This window comes from Bos indicus x Bos taurus, chromosome 25 (genome assembly GCF_003369695.1).
Source record: "Bos indicus x Bos taurus breed Angus x Brahman F1 hybrid chromosome 25, Bos_hybrid_MaternalHap_v2.0, whole genome shotgun sequence".
Lineage (NCBI taxonomy): Eukaryota > Metazoa > Chordata > Mammalia > Artiodactyla > Bovidae > Bos > Bos indicus x Bos taurus.
The window spans coordinates 7,758,158-7,778,850 of record NC_040100.1 but is presented as its reverse complement, the minus strand read 5'-3'; the positions used below and the strand labels follow the sequence as shown (position 1 = coordinate 7,778,850).

General features: G+C 53.9%; 1 protein-coding gene across 5 annotated transcripts in view; it reads right to left on the bottom strand.

Moving 5' to 3' along the window:
- The window catches only part of CUX1 (cut like homeobox 1), a 349,600-nt gene that overhangs the window by 60,195 nt on the left and 268,712 nt on the right, over positions 1 to 20,693 (bottom strand). For 3 of the 5 annotated variants that reach the window (XM_027528189.1, XM_027528187.1, XM_027528188.1), the window contains exons 12-20: positions 16,694 to 16,752; positions 13,620 to 13,668; positions 12,796 to 12,892; positions 11,121 to 11,792; positions 9,940 to 10,005; positions 8,500 to 8,601; positions 6,249 to 7,081; positions 4,108 to 4,273; positions 3,523 to 3,579 (exon numbers count right to left, since the gene is read on the bottom strand). In XM_027528189.1, the coding sequence (XP_027383990.1) occupies positions 3,523 to 3,579; positions 4,108 to 4,273; positions 6,249 to 7,081; positions 8,500 to 8,601; positions 9,940 to 10,005; positions 11,121 to 11,792; positions 12,796 to 12,892; positions 13,620 to 13,668; positions 16,694 to 16,752 (2,101 nt within the window). The remainder of the gene's footprint in view (positions 1 to 3,522; positions 3,580 to 4,107; positions 4,274 to 6,248; positions 7,082 to 8,499; positions 8,602 to 9,939; positions 10,006 to 11,120; positions 11,793 to 12,795; positions 12,893 to 13,619; positions 13,669 to 16,693; positions 16,753 to 20,693) is intronic. The other 2 variants (XM_027528191.1, XM_027528190.1) reach the window with 1 other exon arrangement.

Here is a 20,693-nt window from a genome sequence, read left to right as displayed (position 1 = left end):
CCTGGCACAGCCAAATAAATAAATACCTATTTAAAAAAATGTGTAGAAAACTAGACTACCGGGAAATAAAGGTTCAGGTAACTGATCTGAAGTCTGGTCCTTTAAAAAACGTTTTTGCTTTTTAAGCTACTCATATGATCAACATGGAACTTTCTGTTCTCCTTACTCTTCAAAATAAGCAGAGGTCACTCACTGAAAATGGCATCAACTTTCCCCAATGTCTGAGGCCATCATCCCGATGCTTGAATCATCAAAGGGACATTTAGAAATGATTACAACTGCCAAGAGGACAAGTGATGATGCACCAGAAACTTGAGTTTTTCTCTCCTTTTATCATAGAACTGATCAGCAAGTTCGACAGAGACATCGTTAAGAAAAACGGAGATGCTGAGGGTAACGGGGATGGGTGGAAAGAGACAGACAGGAATTCTTAGTGCAGAAAACCGATTCCTATGTCGGCAGTTCGCTGTGGAGATGAGTGAGGCCCTCTGCTCCTGGGGCACCTCATCGCCATGGTAACTAAGCACAGAGCCATGCATTAGATCCGCATGATCTCTGCTCAGAACAAGGCTATGGACGGAAGACAGGTCTTCCAAAGTCCTTCCACACCTGGGAGGCTAAACCAGTGGCCAGGCCAGTTTGGCAGCCTGGATTCTCAGACACTGACTGTTTCTCACCAACATTCAGAAACAGAACTAACCCAAGGGTAGAATTACCTTCCTGCGGCCACCTGCTGCCACCACGCTGAGCTGGCTCAGGCAGAGGCCTCATGAAGCCACCACAGAGGACAGAGCATCTTTCTGGGTCTGGGGGCCTCTTTGGAAGGATTCTGTGGTAGCCATGGTGAGAGCAGGGAATCAGAACCCTGGAGAAACCCTAGGCTAGAGGCATTACTCCCCTGCCTTTGTGGGAGCATGCTGAAAGCTTTCTCTGAGACACTGATTTTTTTAAGCTGTCGAAGATCCTGGAGTCCCGAACAGCAAGGAGATCAAAGCAGTCAATCCTAAAGGAAATCAGTTCTGAATATTCACTGGAAGGACTGATGCTGAAGCTCCAGTACTTTGGCCATCTGATTCGAAGAACTGACTCATTGGAAAAGACCCTGATGCTGGGAAAGATTGAAGGTGGGAGGAGAAGGGGATGACAGAGGATGAGATGGTTGGATGGCATCACTGACTTGATGGACATGAGTTTGAGCAATCTCCGGGAGTTGGTGATGGACAGGGAAGCCTGGCATCCATGGGGTTGCAAAGAGTCAGACACAACTGAGCAACTGAATTGAACTGAATAGCCATTCATCCCAACGATTTGTCAACACTCATCATTATAAGAGAATTCTGTTTTTCAAATCTAAATTCCACATCCTGAAAGGCACAGCTACTTTAATTTTTAGAAACACTCCTAAAAGGGTAAGGCTGATAGTAAAGAAATTTTAAACAAGGAAAATTGCCACCCTCATCTTGTCATATTGGTCATCTTTCTTTTCATTTTGACAAGCACTTTCTAGTCTTTCCTGATCCAGAGAAGCATTTTTGCTTGGCCACCATCACGATATTAAAAAAGTTTTATATTTTCCTAGAATATCAGAAACATTTTTCCACTTTTCCCCACAATCACCATAATTATTATTTCTACCGATGGCTTCCTGGTTGCTGACTCACAGCGGGCGTGTCGAGTCTACAGAGCACAGTCTACCTCCCATCTTGCTCGAAGAAGGAAATGGCAACCCACACTCCAGTACTCTTGCCTGGAGAATCCCATGGACAGAGGAGTCTGGTGAACTACATACAGTTCAAGGGGTTACAAAGAGTCGGACACGACTGAGCACCTTGCAGAAGCCCAACTTGCTCTGATGAGCACAGGGAGAGGCCTGCCTGCCGCCTCTTCACAGGAACCAGGGGAAAGTTCTACAGCGCTCACTTTTACCCAGGGGCTCACTGCCTCCTCCTCCCTCCCTCCCTCCTTCAATCTGCAGACTCCCCAAGAGTGTAAATCACTTTATTTTATAAAGTAATTTGATCTCTTACAAATATCATTTACGTTCCTCTGAGGAGCCCTGTGAGTTTTTCCCATGTTGGAAATGGGACTGTCATATGAATGTTCCAGCACAGTAGCGAGGGCTTGCTATAACAATAAAAAGTAAAAAGCCACTCTTGAAGAATTTGTTCAGACACAGAGAAAGTTTTGGCATCGATCATAACCGACCTGGAACTGTAGGCGATTTCTTGTTTTATTTAGGAACAAGGGAGTTTGATCTAAAAACCATCAGATTCTGCCAAGTTGGGTCCTGACTCTGATGGGGCAGCAAATACTTGGAGAGTTTAACAGGAGGCCGGCTTTCTGTTCAAGCAAGAGGCAGGCCTAATTTTCCATGCAAACGTCCGGGAAACTCTTAGCACAAACAACTGTGTCCATTATTTCCCTAATGTGTCTTGAATTTGAGCCAGGGCTGTGTTAAGGTCTCTAGCACTTGCTAATTAGATTGGCCAACCCAGAAAGGCAGGGAGGAGGAAGTACACCTGATCCTTCTCAGAGGGCCAACCGCTCCTTTCAGAGGTGCAGCGAAGGAAGCCAAGAGCCTGGGTTAGACACAGCCTTCCACCCCTCAAGATGGAACATCCCAAACAGAAGAAAATGTTGGTGGGGAACTGAGCTGCAACCCAGTGTACTCCGGCTGCATCTGTGCGTGGGTTTGGAATTTTGAAGTGGTATTGGCCGCTGCGGCCCAGCTGTTCCCCTCATGACACGTGTTTTCCCTCGTAAAATTTCCAACAGGCTGGCGGGTTCCATGCTCCTCACTTAGCTTTGTTTGTGTTTTCAATGAATCAATGGGATATGGAGACTAATCAACATGTTTAGAAAGATAAAGAAAGGAAGAAAGAGGAACAGCTCATGACACTGGCTGTTCCCGAGAGCTGGGTGGGAAGAGGCTGGCACAAGTGTACGCCCAGGAAGGCCAGGAACACATGGGGTCAGGAGCCCGGTGTGCGGGCCAGCCCGGGGCTGCCATGTTCAGGAGTCCGGAAGGCGGTGATGTGACCTCAGAGACCAGGCCTCGAGGCTCTCTGATGCCGGTCAGAAGCAGCCCCAGCCCCTTGGCTGGTGCTCCAGGCTCTCCACCACCTGCTCCCAGGCTGGACCTCAACCTCAATGCCACTCTCCTGAGCATCACGCCCAGAACTGCAATGCCCATTCTTTGTCCCCTATGTCCTGTTATAAGGCTGGAAGCCCCCTGAGCACAGAATCTGTCTTTGACTCACACCCCAGCCCCGAAGGCAAGGCTTCACGTGACAGAGTGACGAAAGAACACAGCAAGGAGTAAGAAGATGTGGGAGGGACCTGCACTCGGCTGTCAACCCTCTGCTTCTCCACTAGAAACTATGACCTCGAAGAACCCAGTTTGCCAACAGAATACCATGTTTTCAGCTCACTGGATCCAGGACGAGCGACCCTTCAAGTCCCCCCAGTACAGACCAAAAGGCAGGGAAATATATCATCCAAACCCCAACTGTGGCTAATTACCTGAGCTCACGCAGCCCTGCTGCAGGGGGTCTTGTAGTGACGTCACGGAGTGCAGGACTAAAGGAGAGAAAGGGGGACAGTTACATGAGGAAGCAAACTTGGGGGTTAAAGTTTCTTAATACCCTGAGCACAGCTGAGGGGGGACAGCATAAGGGCCCAAAGGCACAAGGGAGGGTCCTCACTCCTTACGGGAGGGGGCAGACTTGACAGGGGTGCAGAGCGCAGAACAGGAGGGACCCACGTGGACAGGCCAAGTGCTATTGGTGGCAAGGAGGCCCCCAGCTGGGGGGCCGGTGGAAGCAGCCACTCGTGAGAGCCTTCATTCTGTGCCTTTGGCTGATTTCCTTTCCCGATTCCCTGATTTAGCTACTTGACTTTTACCTATATTTATGTATAAACAGCATTTTCTTAATTGGTAACTCATTTTCTGCTGCTTATAAAATCAGCTAGGCACAATCTTCTCTTTCCTAAAAACTGAGTCAGTCCCATGGCAACAGGTTGTGGAGGAAAGAGGCGTCTCAGCCCCGCCGCATGTGGACGCCCCTCCCCGCCCCCCCAGCAGCCTGGGGGCGGGGCCGCCCCTACCTGGCCCTTGCTGCTGCCCTTGGACGGGCAGGACGCCCTGGCCCAGCTCGCCGTTCAGCCAGAGCTGCATCCGGATGAAGGGTTCTCGTCCTTTCTGGGTCAGCTTGCTCCATGGCTTCGGCCGGGACAGCATGTCGCTGACACTGCCCTGTGACAGGCCTAGCACCTGCAACGGCAACCAAGGACACGTGGGGGCTCAGCGCCTGGGTCTGGTGTGAGGCCTCAGTGTCACACGCACGGCCGTGTGGGGGCTCAGTGCCTGGGTCTGGTGTGAGGCCTCAGTGTCACACGCACCGCTGTGTGGGGGCGTGGCCAGGCAGGACGGCACTACAGCACTCCCAGGCGGAGCACAGAACTGGCCCCTGGGTGGTGGCGACAGCCTGGGTTGGGGGGTGGCTAAGCTTTTCAAGGTCATGGGTGGGCTGACGCCCTGGCACAGGGAGCCACAGTCATGGTCCCTGCTTTCAGCTCCTAGGGAGAGAGGGGCAGGCAAATGGAGGGGAGGGGCCCCCTCCCCCCAGGGTCTTGATCCTGCCAAGCCTGCAGGGTTGTCGCCCTGACAACCCGAGGAGGAAGCACTGAAACCACGTTGCTCTTTGCCTGGTGGCGCCAGGAAAGGCCAGGGTGCTGGGGGCCAAGGACCCCTTCAGATAAACCAGGAGCAACGGATACTGGCGGGACTCGGGCGTCTGTCTCCTGTGCTGACGCCGGGCCAGCTTGGCATTTAGAAAGGTCGGCTCTCTCTGATCACATCGCTCCATGGTAGGGGCCCGGAGGTGAGCTGGTGGCGACAGAGGAGCCAGCCTGGGAGTGGAGCTCAGTGCCGACGGTCGACAAGTTGCACGTACATACCCGACTTTTCTTATGCTCACATATGGCCATACATATGTATGGGCACAAACACCCCCCACAGGACACAGATGCAGCCCAGAGATATTTAGGGGCTGCATCCGATCACTCTTTGAAAAGTTCTCAAGTTCCAGAATAAACTGCGCTCATGGGCCAAACAAGTTCAATGCTATTAAGTCTCTGCTAAATTTAAGGCATGAGCACAAATGTCTATTTAAATGTTCTCAAATGATATTTTTACAACACTGAACTAGAAATTTCAAGGGACTTTAAATTCTCATCCTCATTCCTATTCACCCCATCACCTTTTGCAAGATCGTGATGAAGAGTTCACAACTGTACCGAAAGGATGCATGACACGGTATATTGCAAACACTGAACTCAAGGCAGGACCTGGGAAGGTGGTGGAGGAGGCCCCCACGGGCCTCTCGGAGGCCAGGGCTGACCCAGCCCTGTGCCCCTCAGGAAGACTGTCTTGTATGGGACTGGAGCGCTTCTCATTCTGCTTAGCCAGTCGTTATTTAATCTAAGACTATCCTGGAGTATTATGTTTATCTTACATTTTGCAGGCCTGGTAAATCCCCATTAACCAGAATCTTAGTGACCAGGAAGCACCCCGAACAGAAAGTGTCTGGGAGCTCATCCACAGACTGGGCTTTTCATGAGCCAAGAAGGACGATGAGAAAATGAGGGCCTTCAGGGCCGGTCCTGGGCACAGCCTGGGCCCTGAACAGCTCTGCCCGTGCCACCTCTAGCTGTGCATCCCTGGGCAAGTTGCTTTGCCCCTCTGGCCGGACAACACCCCAGCACCTTCTGACTGCTGTCTCTACCAAGTGCCTTTGGCTCTCTCTGGGCAGGTCATCTCTCTCTGTGATCAGATCCTTTTTGGCCAAAACAGTCTACAGAGGTGGTGCCTCTGGGCTCCGCTCGGCCACAGGGACAGGGCTTGACTTAGTCATCTGCTAGCTTGGGGCACGTGGTCAACTTCCCTGAGCCTCGGTTTCCTCATCTGCCAAATGGTGACTGCCACCCCCTCATATATGATGAGAGGTCTAAATGGCCGCAGAGGGTGAGAGGGCCTTGCCGGGAACCTGGCCTCCAGCGGGGCTGCAGCAAATGGAGCGTTCACTGGCCAGTCTCCCTGCAAGTTTGGGAGTAGATGAGCCACGGTTCTCTTTGGTTAATTAAGTGGGTGATGGCCACATCCTCCAGACAGATCCCCACTCCCCGGTCCTCATCAGTGAAAGGAAATGGGAAGACCCAGGCCCCCGAATGGAACCCCCACCTCGTACCTTCTCCCCGAAGATCCTCTGACAGATGCCGTTCTTGGCCAGCTTCTCCTTCACCTGCCGGGTGAGCTCGATGGTGTCCACCTCCTGGTACATGTAGATCTCGTACTGCTCGGGGGTCAGCGGCGGGACTGAGGGCTTGGTGGGCTTCGACAGGGGCACGATGGGCGAGGAGGGCAGTGGGCTGTTCTGGGGCGTCTCGCTGCGGCTGGCTCCGGTCAGGCTCAGCTCTGAGCTCTGGGAGTAGGGCGACTCTGCGCTGGGCCAGTCCTTCCAGTACTCGGAGGAGGAGGGGCCCTGGAGCTGGCTGCGCTCCGCCCGCGTCTGCCCGCCGCTGCCTTTTTCTTTGCTGCTGCTGGCGTCTTCGGCCTTGGGGTCTTCGGGCGGAGCGCTGCTCTTCCTCTCGGGCTGGACGGCGCTCCACCAGTGATCCTTCCACACGGTGCCGCGGCCGAGCTCACTCTTCACGTGTCTCAAGACCCCCTGTGTGGTGGGGTCGGCTGCCCCCGGGAGGTCCGGCCCGGGCGCGTCCTGGGACTCCTTCTTCAGGGCTGGTGGGTTGGGCAGGGCAGGGGCGCTGGCGTCGGGAGCCGAGGGGGGCTTCTTCAGGGAGACGGCTAAAGGGGAGTAACTGGACACCGACGACATGGGCGAGGCGGGTATCAGCTTGGGGGTCAGGAGGGTGATGTCTGTCTGGGACGGCGGCGCGGGCTTTAAGGCGGGCTCGAGGGCGGCCTGCTGGGCCTCCATCTCCCGGCGGGCCTGCTGCAGGATGGAGCGGATGGCGTCGTCCGCGCTCCCGCCACTGGATGCCGAGGAAGGCTGGGCCGGCTCTGCTGTGGAGCAAACGTGCAGGTGAGACAGCGGCGACAGCGCACCTCCCAGTGGGGACGGGCTTTCCCACCCACGTCCTTCTCAGTTAACCTGTCACAGATTGCAGGTTACTCGGGACAACCTCACTGCGCTGTGGTCTGAGCATTTCCTGCCTCGTGAAATGTGAACCGTTCATGCAACCATTTAGCGATGAAGGGCTAAAGCTACTGCTCCGTGGCCCCACCGACTGAACGGAGTTACGATCAGGAGTGCGATGGGGGGTGGGGGTGGGGCGGAGGATGTAACATGTGCAAACGCTCTGAGACACACCATCCTGGCCTCTTTCCCAGATGACTTTATTTATTTATTTGATTTATTATTATTATTATTTGATGTGGGCTATTATTGTGTGTCTTTTTTGAATTTGTTACAATATTATTTCTGCTTTGTTTTGGTATTTTGGCCATGAGGTGTATGCGATCTTAGTTCCCTGACCAGGGATTGATCCGGTACCCCCTGCATTGGAAGGCAAAGCCCCACTTACTGGACCGCCACGGAAGTCCCCCGGATGACTTTAAATTTAAAATTCTCATGTGCTATATTCCAATCCCACTGGTTCTGTTAGCTCAGATTACCTTCTGGGTGGGTGACTCTGGGGTGGCCACTAAGGGGAAGGGGAAGCGGAGGGCTGGGGTAGGGGGGCCAGTGGGCTGGCCCTAGCTCAGGAACCCAGGAGCATGGCCAGGGGGTGGTGGGCGCTCGGTGTCACGCTGCCTGCTGCCAGGCCTGGTAGGGCCTCACGCCATGGTCCCTGCCGGCAGGACTGGGCAGAGCAGAGGCTTCAGGGGCACAGGGCAGGTGCGTGTCTGTGCTGAACCTCAGGAGGAGAACTCGGGTGCTCGGTTTCCCCTCTAGCGGAAGCTCTGAGCTGAATCCACAGCCTGGTGCGCCTCTCAATCATTGCTCACCCAGAGAAAAGCTGAAATGTTGGTGTTCCCTCCTCTTAGACAAGGCAGCTCGCAGGGAGCTCTGAGGGCCGATTCCCAGGGCTGACTGACTACAGAGGTGGGGACACCCATCCTTTAACACTTCCTGCTCCTTCCTGCTAATATTTGTTCTGTAAAGCAGTTGTTAAGAGTTTATTTTTCACTAGTGTGTGGTCAAGTGTATACCAAATAACAGATTCCTGTGTTGTGTTTAAGAAAGGAAATCTGATACAGATTACTTGCTCATTTAAGTCATGGATATTCTAGGCTAGGGGTAAGGAATGATCTAGAATGCTAAGTATTAGCAAAACACATATCACACAGACCTGCTCCCCCCTGTACTAAAGGCTTGAAAACACACATTCAATTTCTTTTTAAACGAAGTTAATTACTGCCGAACAGAACGCTCACGACGTAAGCGTGGAAGGCAGTGGCGGAAGTCCTGGACTCCGTACCGGTTTTCTGGACTTGCAGCTCCCTCTTGGCTTGTTCCAGGATGGACTTGATGGCTTCGTCAGACCCGGTCTCGGAGGCTCGAATCCGAGTGGTGATGTTACCTGCAGGGAGAAACCACACAGATGACATCAAACCCACACCTGGAACAAAATGTAGTGCTGCACAAAGATGGCATTCTGAAAAACAGCTACCGGTGAGTTGAGGCCGGCGACGACAAGGAGGCAGGCTGGCCTCCTGCTTACCTGTACCTGCTGTGTGGGTGACTTCACAGCAGGTACGGCGACCCTGGGCAGGAAGGGCTTCCTGCTGACTCCACCTGGTGTCAAACAGTGTTTGGCCAGTGGGACCAGCTCTGACACTATCCAAGCTGGATATCACCCGTGGGTTGGGACCAGGGAGAGCAAATCATTTAATTCAGTGTGTGTGTGTGTGTGTGTATAAAAATTATATATAAATGAAGGATTAAAGGGCAAGGCTTTTTTTTGTGTGTGTGTGAGTCATTTAAAAGCAACTCCAGCAGCTGCTTTGGCTTGGGATATGTTCAAGGCCCTCCCTGTACATGTCCTTGAGGCCAGAGAGGAAAAAATGGGCAGAAGGAGCAAGGGGTCGAGGCTGATCCTCCCGCCATCATTTGGATGTACAAAGGGAAGAGGCTTAAGTTAAAAATTTCGGGTCTCTTATCACTTGAACAAGGAGAGGAGCCTGAGGACATTTCTAAAGGACAAGAATCCCTGTCTTCTGGTCACATGGTGGGCAGCCACGTGTCCAGATGCACTGCAGCTACTATGGCCTGGGGGCTGGCCTCGATGCTTCCCGGAAGCTGTCCACATGTTTGTTTGTTTTTTTGTCCACATGTTTTAACTGGTTGATACCTTTACTAAATATGAACTGCCACATCAAACCATTTAAAAACAAGCCAACCACTGGCACAGAACCCCCTTAAAGCTGCGGCTCCGAGGAGGGCAGTGGGGCCTGGCTCGCTGGGACCCGTGGGCGAGAGAGCCGGCCACAACCTGTCTGATCGGTCGCACCCTCGACGGATTTCCGAGCTCGGGGAAGGGACGAGGAAGCAGCAGTATCTCATCTGACTCAGTCACCTGATTTTTTTTCAGAGCAACAAAGGGTTATTCTTTCACCTGCTTCTGAGAACACGGGGAGAGTTGTAATTTGAATGTGAAGGGGGGGCGTGATTTGCAGTTTGGGGCTGATTTTTAGGGGTGCCGCCCCCTCCTGGACTGGGTAGAGTGCAGGGCCACGGTGGGGGGAGGGAGGGGCCGTGTGAACTTGAACCCGTGCTTTGTTTTATACTTACTAGCTCTGTTTTTCCATCAGGTTCCAGGCCAGAATCACACTGTATAGTTTGAACCCAAATACACAGCTAAGGGCATGCTGCTTCCTAGGTTACTAACTGCAAAGAAAAACACCTGCCTGCGACATACCTTCAGACCCATTTCTTCGTTTCGGTACTTCCTGAAAGAGTCTGTTCAGGCTCTGGCCTGGATTCTCTGTTGAAAAACAAGTGTGGTAAGAACAAAACAATCAGGGGGATGGTGGTGCTGACGATATGGGCTGCGTGACATGAAATCTGAGCCGCCTGTTGCTACAGAGAGGGCTCAGGGCTTCCTGTGCCGCTTGGGAGTCACTAGAAACTTCTGAGAGGCCCTTCCCTGGCTGACCAGCTTGCAGAGGCCATGGCTCTGCTGCCAGAGGGGATCGGACAGAACTGGGGGGCGGCCTGCGGCACCAGCGCCGCGGGGGTCAGATGGAGGGAGCTCTGTTGCCCAGCGAATCGCCCACCAGCCCCGGAACAAAGCTCACATTAATCATCCAAAGACAGTCGATTCCAGTTAACGTCGCCGTAAAAGGCTCAATGTCCTCTGTGCAAACGGACACTATTGGAAATGTCTCCCTTTTCTGAGTCTGTATTTCTGTCTGATAAGTTCCCTTTCTCTATCAGGGCTGACTTGGCAGAAGGATCTCCTGTTGTTTGTTAAAGAGGGAAGGAGTTCCTGCAGTTAGGGATGGGACGGGCTTTTTATCTTTTTACGGGGGTCGGGGTACAAAGGGTGTTTTAATACTTTAATGTATTTTACTCAAGGCAGGTATGTTTGCTCATGATGCTGAACAGGTCACTAATGGGACTTAACACATGGGGAGTGCGCTGATCACAGGCCACCGGCCTGTGTGCAGGGAGGAGGAAGGGGGCCCATGTGGTCGGCTCACCCTCCTTGGGGACCCAGCGCCATGATAGGCCTGCCCTGGCCGCTGCTGCTGCTCTAGGGCTGGGTGGCACCCACGGGCCCCTCCCCTTCCGAGGCCAGCACCCAAGGCCGAAAGGACTGCTGGACACGAAACGCATCAGGACGTCGTGCGTTAATTCCCTCCGACCCAGTATGTGGTGCTGGAACAGCGAGTCCACCTTGTGTGAGGTGCGGAGTGAGTTTCAGAGGCTGGGCCCCCCGAATCTAAGGGCTCGTGCCTGTGGGCCCTGAGCTCTGGAAATGGCAGGACTGTGAGCTGTACCTGATGTGAGGCACACACGTATCATCACACATGCACACGTGCACACACGCAGCTCCGTGCCAGGCTCACATGTGGGTGCTGACCCCGAGTCGCTCACCTCTTTGTCTGCCTTGGATACTGCGAAGAGCCAGGATGTTCTGCTCGTCTGAGAGGAACTGCTTCATCTTGTGAAACGGCTCCTTGCCACGCACCGTCAGTTTGTTCCACGGCTTGGGCCGGGCCAGGATCTCGCTCACGGACCCCTGAGACAGTCCCAAGACGTAGTGTCCAAAAATGCGCTGTCCGATATTGTGCTTGATCAGCTGCTCTTTCACCTGCCGGGCGATTTCTGCAGTGTCTATCTCCTCGCCCTCGGAGACGCTCCCAGCACTTTCTGACTGGCTGGGAGATGGGGCCATGCCATTTACATCTGGGCTTTGTTGTAATGGACTTTGGGAAGATATGGAGTTTGTGCTGTATGGACCTGTTGAAAAAATCATGCTTGTGCTTCCTGCTTCCTGCATGGCCTTGGAGTAGAAGGACTGCATTAGCTGTCGTTGGAGGAGAGAGTTTAGTGCAAATTTTCCCGTAGAAGCCAGGGGCAGGCTGGGGCTTGCCAGGGATGAGCTGAAAAAGTCTTGCGTTAACCCCGCTGGTGAGAACTGGTGTGTACCATTAGTATTGGAAGCCTGCTCCCCCGTGTTGCGGGGCAACTGAGAAGGAGGGGAGGCCGGCAAAGGTCCAGGACGCCGACTCTCAGGCTGGTCTTTCCCTTTTCTCCTGGCTGACCCTACAAGGAAGGGCAAACATAATGCATTATGGGGGATTCCAAAGGGAAAAAAAACCAAGACCAAGATGCAAAGTTTGCCCCACAAAAGGGAAAAAAAAAGTGCATTTTTTTTAAAAAACAAGGGCCAATGAGGTGTGTTGGTTTGTTTTTCGATTGAATTTGTAAATTAGCCAAACGAGGCCCCCCGAAACAAGCAACATGCATTTCATGTTTGCACCTTTCTTGTACGTTGCAGCCTGGAGAGTTTCCCCTTGACAGAGATTCAAACTCCTAACTTGACAAGGAGCCGGTACCACACACAGTAAAGAGTCGGCAGGTCGCGGGCCTCTCAGCGGGCCGCCAGCATTCGAGCTATAACCAGAAAGGGCCCCACCTGAGGAGCAGCAAACACTGACATTTTGGGACCAACGGATTCTCACACCACTTGCTCTGAGGCGAATGTACCGCACCGAGTCCGCTCGATCGAAGGCACGCACATTTTTAAGAATGTAATATCATCGGAGCCCGAGACACTCTTAAACGCTTTACCAGCTGCCAAAACCTGAAGCCGTCAGTGACGCCACCATTTTGGGATGAGCAAAGAAAGGCTAAGGATGGGGGAGGCGTTCCCAAGGACAACCTGACAAAGGAAGAAAAGCTCCACTGAGCCGGAACGGCAGGGCCCGGCCCTGGAAGTAGCCCAGGAAACACCACAGGAGAGGCCGCACAACTCGGAAGAGACCAGAAAAGCCACAGAACGCGCGCGCGCGCCGGCGGGGGGCGCCCCCCGCAGCACGGCCCTGCCTGCCCTCCGCAGACGCCCTGCGGCCGCGCCTGGATGGTCTCTGCCAGGTGGGTGCGGAGGGGGGCGGTGAGGACGAGGAGGAAGACGGACACTCGTTAGTCAAGGCTCTCATCGCCCATCGCCCAGTGACGCCCGCCATGCATCAGCCCAGACTCACGGTTCGCCTTCCTCTTCCTCGACCCCTGGGGGCCGAGCGGCCGCGAGAACTTATCAACCTACCGCTCAGGTCGCTGTTGGAGATGCGCAGCGCGGCGTTCTCGGACTGCAGCGAGCGGTTCTTCTCCAGCAGCAGCACCTCCAGGGGCCTGGATGCGTCCTAGACAGGGCAGAGCTGTGCTCACCGCGGGGCCAGCTGCCACCTGGCTCCGTAGGCTGCCAGACCCCATAGCCCCTGCTCTGATCTGACCCGCCTCCAGCCTCCCAAGGATGCTCCATGCATGTGGAGGACACGCAAGTTCCTTTCTGAAATAACTCATTTCGGTTGAAGGAAGTTTTCTCTTTCTAGGCTCACACAGCTTGCAGACAGCTAATTATTCTCTCTTCTGTCCCCAGATCTGAGCGTCTAGACCTCCACTTCCTTTAGTAATGGGACAGGTTGACACCTGTCAGAGAGACCTGCAAAGGTGACCTGTTTTTGGTGCCAGCCGCCAAGGGTTGGCTACCTTCTGGGCCTCAGGAATGGGATGTCAGGTGATGACTTAAGATTGTAATTGGCTGCTGGGTTACCGTGTGCCACTGCCATCTTGCTTCTCATCCATGTGAGGCGGTAGATAATAAAAATTCCTGAGTCAGTCCATTTGGGGCTGATCTGTAACAGTCTGAGAGTGTTTGTACCCACTTTCTCAGTACCTGCCTGTGTTAAATTGCAAGTTCAGGAGAACTCAGTTAACCAGTTTGAAAAACACTGATTTTTCTCTTTTTGCCCCTTTTAACTTAAAGATAATTTGGTTTAACTTGGTGAAATGTTCCCGAGGAGAACAACCTCGATGGTGAAACAGTGACATGATGCTCGCACACGCAAAAAGCAAAGGGAGACCGTGTACCTGCGTCCCAGCTCCCTCGGCCGGCGCAAACTCCATGGACTTCAGGATGCTGTGGAGACCAAGACAGAGCCGTTACCCCTGCTCGGACCTGCGGCGGGCGGGTGGGGTGGGGGCAGTCTTGCTAATGCTCCCTGTGCTCCAGGAACTGAGGAACTGACAACTTTAACAACTTCGCTGGCAGCCTTATCATCCGATAGCGGCTCTGGAATAACTATTCAACTAGCAGTTGGCCAGCGAAAGTTTCTTGCCCAGCATGTAAATCACTCCATATGGAATCACACCAGGTCTGTTCGGAGTATAATTTTAAAGTTAAGTTGAACACAGACATAACACGGCTGTAAGTGGAATGTATTTGTAAAGCTGAGAGGGGCTGAAAAAGCTCTAACAAGGAAGTCAGGAAGATAAACCTGTGCCCCAGCATTTGGCCAAGAGTGAGGTCCCATGACCAGAAGGCTCACAGGCAGCAGGGGACTGTCCTGGTCCCCAGGCATGGGAAGGAGCCACAACAAAGGTGTGGGCGACTGGGCTCATTTCTCCTTTGTCCTCCTTATCACAGAAGCCACTGTGGTCATGGCCTGTTTCAACAAGTCTGAGAGCTGAGTGAGCTGGGGTGCCCAGGACTGCTATTTGCAGAGTGAGGCACACGTGAACATTCTTGCTTTGGGTCCACGTGGCCCCAAGGAGCCAGGGTGCTCCCCTCACGCTCAAGAAAGAGGGCAGCTTCCATCCCAGGCACTGGGCCACCTGCGCTCTCCCAGCCCTGACTCTAGCCTCGGTCCTTCTTTAAGCTCTGCGGCAGTGCCATCCGGGGAGCACCATGTGGAAAAGTGCCCAGGGCCCCGGGGACCCCCCTCTGCTATGGCCCCCAAGAGGTTCAGTAAGGAGCCGACCGCCCTTGGTTTCCCTGCGGTTGTGTCTTCATAGTGGCTCCTGTCGTGTAAACTAACAAAACAGGAACAAGGAGGAGCTCATAATTTTGTTCTACGATGAGCTACTGAGAATAATAAGAACCCTGGGCCGTGTTGCATCAGCTGCGAGGAGAGAGGCGAGCAGTCTGGACAAGCTTGTCTTTTCTTAGTGGCTGTCACGTTGTTTGCAACTATATTCTTGTCTGTGAGCTTCTTTAGGATCATGTAAGAAAAGACTAAGTGCGTCTGAGTTTATACTAAAAACTGTGTCTCTTCATTTATTCAACAAATTTACCGACAGCCTCTTATGTGCCTGGCCTGTGCAGAGTCAGAGCCACTCCTCGGCCTCAGGAGCCCTGCAGGTGCTTCTAGTAGCACGAGCAGGAGAAAACCCGGGCAGGAGATGCGTCTGTCTCGAGTTGTCAGGGTTTGAGAAGGGCTGTAAAGGAGCAAGGTGCTTTCTAGAGTCTGGGGTTGGGGGTGGTGGTGGGGGAATCTCGGGGAGATGGGGGAGAGATAGGACAGAAAGGGACCCCAGTGAATGTCCAGAGGGTGCTTGCATCACCAGGAAGTGGGAAGCCAGGGACGCATTTTAACAGAAAAGCCACCTGAATGGGGCTCTCAGAGACGCCTGCGTTGTTGGGGGGGGGGGCGCTGCATGTGCAGAGGTAACACAAGGGCCGGCAGGAGTGTTGGGGGGCTCTGTTCTTGGAGGGACTGAGAACCAGTGAGCGGCTGGGCAGGTGGAGCCGGGAGACAGCAGAAGGGAGGGGCCTAGAAGCCTTGGCTCCTGGAAACGGAGGTGAGCTCGGAGGAGAAGGCGTGTGGGACGGGCCTCAGACTGGGAAGGGTGGGGGCCTAGAGAAGGTCTCCATGTCAGCTTTTCCGATTCCACACTGGGAGAGGGTGCACACGAGGAGAGGGCACACATGATTTCTTTTGAGGAGGGACAGGGATAGGGAGGTGGGCACAGAAGTGAAAAATATCCTCCCTAAGCTAGAAATGGGGTTGGGGAGGGGACAGAGCTTGAGGAGCTGGACGTGCAGAGAGCCGAAGGGCCATTCAAGGAAGTGCGCAAAGGCTGTCTGCGACGTGGGGGTGAGGATGTTTGGGGAGAGAAGTGAGGGGAGACCCGCCCCACCGGGGTCACCCCGCCAGGGGTCGAGAAGGTCAAAGAGGCCTTCCAGTGGGCTTTTTTTTTTTCCCCCAGCGAACTCAAGGGAACAAAATTAAGAATCCAAAGAACAGCATGGTGAGTAGGTGTTGGCTCATTTTAAAAGGAGAAATTAAAACTATCAGCAAGAGAGAAAAGGGCTGATGGATGAGCTGGAAGGCGAAGGAAGGAAGGGACCAGCGTGGCGGGGTCAGTCTGGAGTGGTGGGGGCAGCGGGGAGAAGCCAAGACCAGAGGGAGTCACCTCGAGGCAAAGGCAGGAGCTGCCTCCATCAGGCAGGGCACCAGGGGGTCTGCTGGTGGGGGGTGTCAGGGCACAGCTGGGGGCAGAAGGGTGCCCGAAGGCGTGGCAGGGCCCCCGGGAAGCAGACCTGGCCAACGGCAGGGGAGAGGACCCGGGCCTGCAGGTACTCCTCTGCAGTGTTTGGTAACCTGGCCATGGGGGTGGGGGCGAGAGAGGCCAGGTGAGATTCTGAGGTGAGGGCTCCAGGTGGGCCCAGGGCAGCTCGGGGAGCGGAGTCTGAGATGGCGGGAGGCTCAGGCTGGGCGGTGGGGCCTGGAGAGGGAACTTCTAGGCATGAGAGCGTGGGTGTCAGGACTGAAGGAGGACACGCTTTCAGCTGCTGCATCTCGGGTGGAGGTGTGGCCGGGGAGGTGTGCGCTCTCGGCTGGAAAAGGCTACCTTGCTCTGTTCTCCTTCTGTTTTGGGAGCTTGCAGCTAAAAATAAGCTCATATTTTATATTTCCCATAAAGGCATATTGATTCCGTGCATGCTGACAGTTTCTATGCACAGAGCCTTATAAAGAGCCTGAGAATTCAGGCACAGGTCTGAGTACAGACACCTGCGATGTTGGGCACCCCAGGATTCGGCCCAGTACTGGGGGGTCAGCCAAGGACCTGGGGCTGTCCCCTCGCTGGCACAGGCCTTCCTTAGCAAATGTCCCCAGGGAGCGCTGGCTTGTACAGGGCCGAGCTGGCATCTCCACACTTACTTTAGCTCTTTCTTCACCTCTTCATAGTCAGCCTGTCCCTTGAGTTTTTCTTCCAGTTGCTGAAAACAGAGAGGGATTTTATTAGTGGTAGTGTCTGAAACAGGCTGATGGGCTTAGCCATGGACTGAATGTGGTGTCCCTCTCAGCAAATTCAAAAGCTGAGACGCTAACCTCCAGTGTGATGATGGTGTTAGGGAGGTGGGACCTTGGGGAGGTGATGAGGTCATGGAGGGGCATGGTGGAATCAGGGCCTTAAAAGAGACCCCAGAGAGTGTCCTCGCCGTTTCCGCCATGTGAGGTCACAGTGGGAAGATGCTGTCTGTGAACAGGGAAGGGAGCCCCCCAGACACCAAACATGCCACTGCCTTGACCTTGGACTTCCAGCCTCAGAACTGTGAGAAGTAAGGGTCTGCTGTTCACACCACCTGGTCTATGGTACCCGGTCACAACAGGCCCAAGGCTAAGGCCCTTCACTGACTGCATCACCTGTGAAGCATCTGGCATCCTGAGGGAGCCTAGACATGCACAGTGGAAGGTGACAACTGTGGAGTTGTCCCTTATCCTTCCCTTGTGGGGCTGGAGTTGAGTGGGTGCATACACACACACACACACACACACACACACACACACACGCCAACCATGAGGTTGTAACAAAACTCAATGAAAATAGATGGAAAAAGTTAAAAAAAGTGCAGAACAGAACAAGGAAGAAGCTGCTTTGTATGAAATCCCACAACATGGCAAACTGGGTGAAGAAATGCTGTCCTGGCATTTTAAAAGCAGCGTGTGGCTTCTCACAAACTACGCGAGGCCAGCTGATGAGGACGGTTAGTTGTCAACACCTCTGGTGGGACCCTGCTGATAAGAGTCACAGCTCCTTTGTCACTGGGGTTGGTATCAGGTATCAGGGGAAATGCATTTGCATTTCTGGATGGCTTCCCCCAGACTCCAGGGTTTTAGGAGGAGAGACGGTCCACTGGGTAGGAGGTCAGGGGCTCTTTGGCAAGGCCCAGGGGTGTGACCATAAGTTTCGTGGGTATGAGGATGCTCTGATGTGCTCCACTCAACTCTGTGAGCCCATGTGGCTGATTTCATCCAGAGCCCTGCAGGGCCTTCTCGCCAGGAAGAGCCTTTGGCATACAGTGGTGAGCAGAGGGTGCTTCCTTCTATGAAGGTGCGTTTGGCCTAGTTTGTTCTTTACCCGCAACCTCATCCCCCTCTCTCCCAACCAAAGAAGCTTTTTGTGGCAAATAGGACAGCTTGACCTGAAACACAAAGACTCAGCCAGCAGAGGGTCCTGGCCATTTACCGTCTTTCCAAGCCTGGGGTGAACAAATTCCATCCTTGAATCAACAGCCCCTTCCCATCTATAGGGCTTCCGGTTACCTTTCAGGCTCTGCTTGATCAGCCACGTCTATGATCACAGTTTAAAGCCGACTCAGAACATTCTAGAATTTGGGGAGAAGATTCCCACGTGGCCCACCAGCCTTTCGATGCTCACCAGAATCCCACGTGCCCCCTTTAGCCCATCTTGTCCTGCGGTCTTTGAGGGCGGTTTCTTGTGTTTGTATTTTCCATGGTGGAGAATTGCTTTGCCCTCGTTCCTTTTTCAGACCTCTGGCCAACTTTCTCTATTATGATGGTTTCTCCTCACAATCAAACGGGAGGTAGCAGGCGCTCGTTTTCCAACAAAAGATGCTCAGAAGCCGCTCACGAAGGAGCGATTCTTTCATTCTCCTCCCTGTGGTCGAACAGCGGGGAAACCCTTCCTATTACAAGATTACCCAGTGCTGCCGGGACGCAAAGCACCTTCAGAGGATGAGACTCACTGCTGCTGGATGCAGGGCACATGTAAAACGTGGTCGAGTTCACAGAATAGGAGACGGATAGGAAGAAGGGTGGACATGGAGCTTTCGGACCTGGCATGGCTCGGAACCCGGAGTCAGTTCTGTCACTCACAAGCTGAGGCCTGTGGGCACGTTGATCAGCGGCTCATCCATGAGATGGGAGCAGCAATGACCTCTGAGGGTTGAGCAAAGGGGCAGGAGACAAGGAGCCGGTGTAGATGCTGGCACTGTGGGGCCTTCGCTGCGGGACCACTGTGGCTGCCAGATCTTGGTGGGGGGTCCGAGGCCATGTCTCCAGGCTCTCTGCAGACCTGGGACCGGCCCAGATCAGAAAGTTTTAGGACTGGAATCAGTTTGGCTGAATATGAGTTTCCACAGAGAACTAAGCAGTTTCCACTGAAATTTCTATTGTTTATCTGGAGGCAGAGTAGTCAGGAAGCACCCAGGACAGTGCTTGCAAACCTCGGTTGAGCAGATACCTGGATGGGGGCCTGGTGGGGCTGGTGCTGCCTCAGGACCTTTCCTGATGGAGATAAGCAGGGCGGGAGGCACACGGTGGGGGCCCAACTCGGGGAGAAAAGCCTGAGCGCCCTCAGCTCCGTTCTTTGACCCCAGACTCTTTGCTGGGCGCCGTGAAAGTCTGGTTGCAGAGCATGCTGCCTGGATGGAAGCAGGCGCTCCAGGCTGTCCCTCCACTGGAGAGTGTTCCCCTGGACTTCGCTATGCTCGTTGCACTGTGGGCCAGATCCCAGGTCTGGCTCCACACCCCACACACCATCTTATTTAATTATCTCAATATGTCTGCAGAGCATCTGTCTGTTTGTCCAGAGAAAGGAAAAGAAAAACCCCCAAAACACATGGGTTCTGCACTGCAGGCCTTGGTGGGATACCTGAAGCAAGTGCAGAGGCAGTGAGGCACTGGTGGGCTGGGGCCCGATAGGCCCGAGCCAGGTCCTGGCTCTGCCACTGAGCAGGAATGACCCTGGACAAGATGCTTAACTTCTCTAACCCTCGGCTTCTTCATCTATAAGATGGGGGTAACGGCACACATGGCACAGGACTTCATGAGGACTAAATGGGACAGTTGTCACTTGGCATCTAGGGTGGACTGGTTCTGGGACCTCTGAGGTACCAAGTCCGCAGACGCTCTAGTCCTTTACACGGAACAGTGTGGGGCACTCGGCCCTGCAAACCCCTGGATGTGCAACCTGCAGATAGAGTGCCACCATAATACTGAGCGCCTAGCATGGTGCTCAGCACATGGTACCACCCTCGGTAATGGTGGTGAGTTATTATGGCAGCTATTGCTACTTTATCCCTGGGGTGATCCTGAATATGGGCTTCCCTGGTAGCCTGCAACACAAGAGACCCGGGATTGATTCCTGGGTTGGGAAGTTCCCTTAAAGAAGGGATAGGTTACCCATTCCAGTATTCTTGGGCTTTCCTGGTGGCTCAGATGGTAAAGAACCTGCCTGCAATGCAGGAGACCTGGGTTAGATCCCAGGGTTGGGAAGATCCCCTGGAGGAAGGCATGGCAATCCACTCTGGTATTCTTGCCTGGAGAATCCTATGGACAGAGGAGCCTGGCGGGCTGCAGTCCATGGGGTCGCACAGAGTCAGACACAACTGAGTGACTAAGAACAGCACAGAACATCCTGAATATGACTAGACGGTTTCTGAAGACACTCTGTGGGTCTCGTGCCAGGGGCTCTCCACATCCTCAGGATGTGAGGTTCTCCACATCCCTGTCTGCCACCTCCCAGCGCCCCCGCTGCCCTGGGCAGATCCATGGAGGAGGACAGATGCCCGAGCAGCTCTGGCTGTTCAACGCCAATGGCAAGAACGGCAGCCCTACATCTCGTGCCGTGAATGCAGAATCTGGGAAGCAGGTTGCCTTCCTGAGAAGTTGCTCGTGGGATGGAACAGGGAGGAAAGGTCTGACCTTATACAGAGCGGGGAGGAAAGGTCTAGTGCGGAGCTGGGCTTCTAGCTCAGACCTAAATGGCTGAGTGGGAGCCTGGGTGATGGGCTTAGCCTGTCAGACCTCACACTTCTCCTCTGGGGAAGGGGGCGGGTGAGAACATGGGTTTGCAAAAGACAGAGGTGAGGAAATGTCAGATGCACAAGTGCAAGCTGCAAGGGACCCTCCCACA